Source organism: Pyrus communis, chromosome 14 (genome assembly GCF_041283825.1).
Source record: "Pyrus communis isolate YQ-2024b chromosome 14, ASM4128382v1, whole genome shotgun sequence".
Classification (NCBI taxonomy): domain Eukaryota; kingdom Viridiplantae; phylum Streptophyta; class Magnoliopsida; order Rosales; family Rosaceae; genus Pyrus; species Pyrus communis.
The window spans coordinates 10380862-10388764 of record NC_142578.1 but is presented as its reverse complement, the minus strand read 5'-3'; the positions used below and the strand labels follow the sequence as shown (position 1 = coordinate 10388764).

Below are 7903 nucleotides of genomic sequence, written 5' to 3'. Positions count from 1 at the left end.
GTAAAATCCAGCATGTCTCCAGTATAGTTGCAGTGTTGGCACTTTAAGTGTGGATTCTTCACTTTGTATTTTCTTTCGTTGGCTAGATAAGCCCTTGCTTCAGTTACACTGGTCTTTGTGCCCGTGTTCATGACTTTCCTTTGTACTTCTTCACGTTGGATTGTTGCACATACGCTGGTGAAGGAAGGTAGTTCGGGATTCATGAGTATGTGGCTTCGTAGGTCTTCGTATCCTGAATCGACACTTGACAAGAGTTGGAATATCTTGTCTTCTTCTGCCCTTTTCAGTAGTAAAGACGCCTCAGTTGTGTGAGGCCGATACATTTCCAGCTCATTCCACATGCTCTTCATGCTGCCTAGAAGTTGAACAAAGGGCTTTCCTTCTTGTTGTATGTTGGAAATGTTCTTCTTCAATTGAAACACACGTGCAGCATTGTTCTGGCTGCCATACATCTCCTTGACTGTTTCCCATAGTTTGAATGATGATTCAGAATAACTGAATATTTCAGCTAGTTTACGTTCCATGGAATTTAGGAGCCATGACATAACTAGCTGATCCTTGCAAAGCCAGATTTCATAAGTTGGTGAAGAAACATCAGGAACTTCGATGCTTCCATTTATGAACCCTAGCTTGGACCTTCCACCTAGGGCAAGACTCACTGCTCTCGACCAAGGTAAGTAATTAAACTCATTTAACAAGACCGAGCTTAATCTTTGATTTGGATTGACATCCACCTCAGACACGGAAGAAGGTATCTGGGAATTTTCATCTCCAAACGAATAAGAATTCTCTTCCGCCATGTCGGAGATGGAATACGATCAGCTGGAAGAAATGCAGAAGCAGGTTATTTTTCCTGCTCTGATACCATGTTGACGTTTTGATGTATATTTCATAAATAAAACAGTTACAAGATGCATCATATATGGAAGAAAAAACAAGAAGAAGAGAGGAGGGAAGATGGCAGCTAATGCCAACATCATGATGACCTGCAATCCCTCTAAACTTAATCTATTATCCAGCTTTGGCTTTTACAGCAAGAAGAGCCGAAAGCAATGGATGAAAACAGTAGGTGAGAGGGAGGACCGAAGATAACAGCTAGGCAATGACACAAGCTGAGCTGTTTCTCCATCACCACTAGACACCACTTGTTATTCTTCTAATATTTAACCCTACTTTTAATAATGACATCCAATAGGTTCTTCCCCAAATAAAGCTGCCGAGAGATTTGAGCAGTATCATTCTATCACATGCTTCTTGTGAGCTCCCCATAACACTCAATGAATTTTTCCGAATTTGCATTCTACATTGAGAAAATCCTCTTAATTATGGTGAGAGAAAATGTCTCATCTCTGTTAAAAACTCATGAAGGTATTAATCAATTCTTCTTTCTTGTATCCTCAAATTGATGAACATTGCGTATTTTGAAATCATATGTTTTGATGATATATCCTACTAATTATCAACTAAGCTTTTGAGCATTGTTCTATTGAATTGGCATTAAATCAACATGCCTAAACTAAAAAGGATTAGGATATATTGGACGCAAGATATTAGGATTTGTGTTTCCTAGTTGGTTTGGGATTTGGTTTCCTATATTCTAGGGACTTTGTGTAAACCTATGACATCCATTAGTATAAACAGATGGATGTGGGATAGAGTTTTGTGTGTGAGAGTTTTTGAGAGGCATAAATTTGTATACTTGAGAACACTTTGTGTTTGTGAGTTCGCTTGTATTTGTTGGTAATCAATAAAGCTTCCATTGCTAGAGAGGTATTCCTAAATTGGAGGAACTCTGAAATCATTGTGTTTTGTTTATTGCTTGATTGGTTTTTGGTTTAATTTACAACAAGTGGTATTAAGAGCTTAGGTTCTTACGTGGGTTGTGACTATCAAGCAATGACGAAGACTGGTGATTCTACCAGTGGTGATGACGTTGAAGAAAAGTCTGGCACTAGTGGAACCCAGATGCTAGGTTTGAAATTGAGAAATTTGATGGAATGAATAACTTTGCTATGCGGCAGTGTGAGGTTCAAGATGTCCTAATACAACAAGGTTTGGTTGTTGTGTTAGAAGACATGTCGTTTGCAATGAAAAAAGAAGAATGGGAAAGATTGAATGCTTATGCATGTTCTACAATTCGGCTATGCTTGGGAAAGCAACAAAAGTATGGTGTAATGAATATAACTTCTGCAAAGGAATTATAGGCTGCATTGAAGACAAAATATATGAAGAAAAGTGCAGAGAATCAACTACATCTCAAGAGCAAGTTATACAGGTTCCAGTACAAAGAGGGCACGAAGATGATTGGCCATCTAGAAGAGTTTAATAAGCTTCTAGCTGAATTGGCAAATCTCGAAGAGATAATCAAAGATGAAGGCAAGGCCTTGATCTTGATGAACTCATTGTCTGAATCCTATAAGCCTTTCGTGAATACTTGGATTTATGGCAGGGAAACAATTAAGTATGATGAAATCTCTAGTGCTCTTATGAATCATGAGGTGAGACACCTTTACAAGTAAGAAAGGAATAACTCTAAAGCTTTGATGGTGAGAGGGAGATCAAAAGAAAAGAAAGGTTCGTACAGGAAAAATAGTAGGTCTCGTACTAGAGGAGTCTCAAAGAATAGGAAGTTCTTGGACAAAGATGATGTGCTTTTTGTCATGAAAAAGGACATTGGAAGAAGGACTGCCCTAAAATCAAAGAAAATACTAAAAGGAAGAATGACGACTCCGAAGCAAATATGGTTGAAGTCGGGGATGAGAAATTTTTCTATGCCCTAACTGCATTGAGCACTGTGGATTATATGAAAGGGTGGGTGCTTGACGTAGGTTGTAACATCACATGACTTCTCAATGGCGTTGGTTTTCAAGCTTCAAAGTTATGAATGGAACTGTGTATATGAGAGATGATAACCCATGTACAACTCAAGGAATTGGAAGCATCAAGATCAAGCATCATGATGGTGTGATTTGAGAATTGCATGGTGTAAGGTACGTCCCAAATCTAAAGAAAAAGTTGATCTCACTAGGCACTCTCGAGTCACAAGGCTACAAGTTTTACTCTGATAACAACGTGCTCAAAGTTGCTAAAGGAGCACTTGTCATAATGAAAGGGCCTCAGAATGGCTTACTTTATATGCTACAAGGAAAAACTTTGGAAAATGGAGTGGTTATGGTAGCTAATGAAGTGCAAAGTGATAAAAATGACTTGTCTGCATTATGACACATGAGGTTGGGACATGTAGGAGAAAAAGCATTGCAAGGATTGATCAAGCAAAGGTGTTTAAAAGGAGCAAAAACTGGAAAGATAGAGTTCTGTGAGCACTGTGTTCTTGGCAAACAAACAAAGGTGAAATTTGGCTCAGCTGTTCATCAAACGAAAGGGATTTTGGACTATGTTCACTCTGATGTTTGGGGGCCTGCAATGAATGCTTCTTTAAGTGGAAGAAGATTTTTTGTATCTTTTATTGATGAGTACTCTTGCAAATCATGGATATATATGATGAAACGAAGGACAAGGTTCTTGACATCTTCCTAGAATAGAAGAACATGGTGAAGAACAAGATTGGAAAGAAGATTAAGATACTGAGAAGTAACAATGGAGGGGAATATACAGTTGATCCTTTTTTCAAAGTGTGTAAAAAAGAAGGGATTGCTCGACATTTCAGTGTTAGACATACTCCACAGCAGAATGAGATAGCTAAGAGACTAAATAAGACCTTGCTCGAGAAAGTTTGTTGCATGCTATCTCAAGCTAAGCTGCCAAAGAGATTTTGGGCATAAGCTTTGAGCTATGCATGTTATTTGCTTAATTGACTACCATCAACAACATTGGAGGGTAGAACACCCATTGAAGTGTGGTTTAGAGAACCAGCTCAGGACTATAATAAGCTACGAGTGTTTGGATGCAATGTCTACTTTCATGTGAAGGAAAAAAAACTAGATCCATGAGCTAAGAAATCTATCTTTATGGGATTCAATAGTGGTGTGGAAGGCTTCAGACTTTGGTGTCCCGAGTTGAACAAGATTATAGTAAGTAGAGATGTGACATTCGATGAAAGTCACATGAAATTGAAGGAAGATGTTCAGATGGTGGAGCTTGGAGAATAAGTAGTTGTGAATTCACAGCTGAGTAAGAAAGTTGTGGAAGAAGAAAGGCAAGGTGATCAACTTGAACATGAAGAAAGTGATCGCGAAGAAGAAACACCATCAAAAGAATTAAAGATACAAGATGATTGCATAGCCAAAAGGAAGGGAAAATGAGACATATCCCTACCTGCGAGATATAATGATTGCATGGCCTACATGGTATATGCATTGTCAATAATTAAGGCTAAAAGTCCTTCTAATTTTGAATGATGTGATGAAGCAATTGATAAGTTCTCAGTTGGATATGTGAACTTAAACTTTGCTGGAGACTTAGACACGAAAAGATCAACAACTAGGTATGTGTTTCCTATGAAAAAAGGTCCTATATGTTGGAGATCAACATTACAACCAACGGTGGCACTATCAACCACAGAAGCAGAATACATGGTGATCGCTGAAGCTATCGAAAAAGCAAAGTGGACTCTGGGGTTGTTATGAGATTTAGATGTAGAACAACACAAGTTGGATGTATATTGTGATAGCCAAAGGGCCATTTATTTGGCCAAATATCAGGTACATCATGCTAGGACTAAGCACATCGATGTACGATATCATTTTGCAAGAGAAGTGGTAGTTGAAGGTGAGATTTGTCTAAAAAAGGTTGCTACCGAAGATAATCTAGTTGATATGTTGACAAAGGTGGTTAATACAGCTAAGTTCAAGCACTGCTTGGATTTGGTGCAGGTGAAGCAAGTTTGGTCTTGCGATATGGTGGAGCAACGGAAGTTGTTTGATGCCTCTTATGGATTTCATGCCAAGGTCGAGATTGTTGGATTTGGCATTAAATCAACATGCCTAAACTAAAAAGGATTAGGATATCTTGGACGCGAGATATTTGGATTTGTGTTTCCTAGTTGGTTTGGGATTTGGTTTTAGTATAGGGTTTGGTTACCTATATTCTGGGAACTTTGTGTAAACCTATGTCATCTATTAGTATAAATAGATGAATGTGGGATAGAGTTTTGTGTGTGAGAGTTTTTGAGAGGCATAAGTTTGTATACTTGAGAACACTTTGTGTTTGTCAGTTCTCTTGTATTTCTTGGTAATCAATAAAGCTTCTGTTGCTAGAGAGGTACTCCTATATTGGAGGAACTCTAAATCGTTGTATTTTGTTTATTGCTTGATTGGATTTTGATTTAGTTTACAACATGTTCTTCATATCAGAGCATCATAATCATAATCATTCTCTGTATTTGTACATTTAGAATAACGTTTATTTCCAATGTCAATTCACTGATTTTATGATCACAGAACCATTTACATACACAATGGATCTGGTGACTGAGCTTGGATGAAGATTGAGTTGGAATGGTGGTTGCCTTCATCAAGCAGTCTATAGAGGAGAGATGAAGCTGCAGAGGTACTCACTGCCACTTAAGTTAGCCACTCAGATTAGAATTGAATGATAATTGAACTTAATGTAAACTTGTACTGAGGTTCAACTGCTACAGTGTGGTGGTTACAATGTTGTTTATACTCATTGTTTTACATTGAATTGTGTACTTGTTAAACTAGGAAAAAAGCAGGGTAGATTTAGTCCCCCAAACATAAATTGATATCATACTTTTTCTTCTCTCTTTACTAGTATACCCCAAAAAGATGCTCAAACCGGCAGCCGGTATAGCAGATCCAAGAGAAACATATTCTTCAGTTTGGAGTTCGAAATAGGGATATCTTTCATGTATAATTTGTTCATCCTTTTTCTTCGTTTTAGAGTTATTTTTTAACGTCATAATGACCTTATTGCAGCAGGAACCAAAAATTAACGACCTTACGGGAACACACTTTAGGATAAAAGAATTCAATAAAAAAGTGATTTCCGTACATTTGTTTTTTGTTTTCTCATCCCACGTACCTGCATTTGTTTTTTACTTTTGAATTGAAGAAATCAAGAAAATCAAACAATAGAAATAAGCAAGGTGTGCAGAAGGACAGAAGTGTCCACATAAATTCTTTCCAAATAAATATCACGTCTGATTTCACTTGCATTGTAAGTTTGGGCCGTCTTTGACGACATGGCAAATGTGATTGTGCAGTCCAACAATACTTGTACCAACATCTATTCTTCATTTCACTACCCGATTCTATTAAATTTTGTGATTGGATTCAATTTGATGAAGGAAGGAATTCTTGCTATATGTACTACAGAAGTTAATCATCTGTTTCTATATTCAATCAAACAAAATTAAAAATAAGAAAAACAAAAAACAAAGTAGAGCAATACTATGAAAATTCTGCAGCAAAATGCAAGAAGTCCCATAGAAGATAAAAAATGAAACAATAAAATTCAAGAACTAATACTGATCTCGCAGGTCTGATCACTTGCATTGCAAACTTTTGAGCGTCTTCGATGACAGAGCAAATGCAATGGTGCAGTTCATGGTGGAAGCCTTCTTCTTTTTCATTATAAACATCAATTCAACCTTGCCAGTCAACCTAGCCGCACCGTTGAGAGTCAACACCCCACTGCTCAGTTCATTCCCAATATTAGAACTGCTCAAAGCACTTGAACTCAAGCTCACCTCGACGTCAATTTTTTTGGTGGAAAGCATTCCTGCCTTGCTCTTTGGAATAGAAACTTGCCCGACAGTTGCGCCTTGGTACAAAAACGTGACAGTGCCTTCATCAAACTTGTATGGACCAAAATTTGTGTTCTTGACTCTGATTTGGGTTGTGAATTTAGTGTCAAATGAAGGTGTTGTTGGGGTGGAGTTGAGCTCTTGGACGTTGATGTTGCCTAGCCTGATCTTGGGGGTCTTCACTTTCATCACAGTAAGACTCATTGCCGTTATAACTATAATCTGAAACACAATGAAAATACCAATGTATATGGCCAATTTGATTCTTTTCTGGCGTTTCAGCTCGTCAGCGGACTGCAATGATTCCGCATCATTTTGTTTCCAAGCCATGTTAATCTCCTTCTTTTCTGATAAAAGAGCTGAAAAAAATAAAAGTTGCCTGCTTTGTTGGCTTCTTTTTGTGGAATGAAAGATTGGAAGCGAGGGAGTTGTTTGTGGAAATGATGAAAGAGTAATGTGCTTTATATAGTGTTTGGAGTTTGGCCTATTTTCAATAAGTTGTGTTGTGGAATGAATTTCCTGGAAAATGTGAGTTCATCAGGGAACAATTTTATCGCACACACCAAACCAAACGCGTCCAAGTGTGGGAATTATTGACTTATAGATAATCGATGAATTTGGTGGAGTGAGGACCTTTTAGGTTTTTTCTTTGGTCAGACAAGAGAGAAAATTTTAATATTAAATATCCGTAGAAGCTTCTGTTAATAAATCAATATGATTATTAGAGGACAATTAATGACAGGTGAGAACGTGATGTAGGATCTATTAGAGGACACTTGTCACCTAGGGAACGGTAGATCAATAGAAATTTATTGTTATTTAACTTGGATTAGTTCTAATTAGCCCCATACAACAAGCAGGATTCTTTAAGAAAACAACTGAATGCTAAAGAAGCTTGAACCAATCAAAGAAGTCACAGCCACAATTAGCTTCTGGTAATAACTCTCAAATCACTTGTGGCTCGTTTATGTAACTGTAATTAAAATAGGAATAAGTAAATTGAGGAGAAATTGAATTGAGGAGGAGTTGAAATGACGAGGAATTTGAATCAAATTCTTGTTAAAGTTGTTTACTTAAATGTTATGGAATAATAAAATTGATTTTATATGAGGTGTTTACTAATTCACTTGAATCAGTGTATAAATCAATATGATTATTAAATTACCCTTATCTTTT

At 37.2% G+C, this 7903-nt stretch overlaps 1 protein-coding gene across 1 annotated transcript; it reads right to left on the bottom strand.

Annotated features, from left to right (window-relative positions):
* Nucleotides 1–6291: 6291 nt before the first annotated feature.
* LOC137713943 (late embryogenesis abundant protein At1g64065-like) lies at nucleotides 6292–7169 on the bottom strand. The gene has a single exon (XM_068453305.2). It carries the CDS (start codon nucleotides 7055–7057, stop codon nucleotides 6467–6469), a length of 591 nt encoding a protein of 196 aa, XP_068309406.2. The 5' UTR covers nucleotides 7058–7169; the 3' UTR covers nucleotides 6292–6466.
* Between the last annotated feature and the right edge of the window lie 734 nt (nucleotides 7170–7903).

Excerpts from the sequence above, each read along its gene's own strand:
- LOC137713943 (XM_068453305.2), bottom strand. The coding sequence starts at position 7,057 with ATGGCTTGGAAACAAAATGATGCGGAATCATTGCAGTCCGCTGACGAG.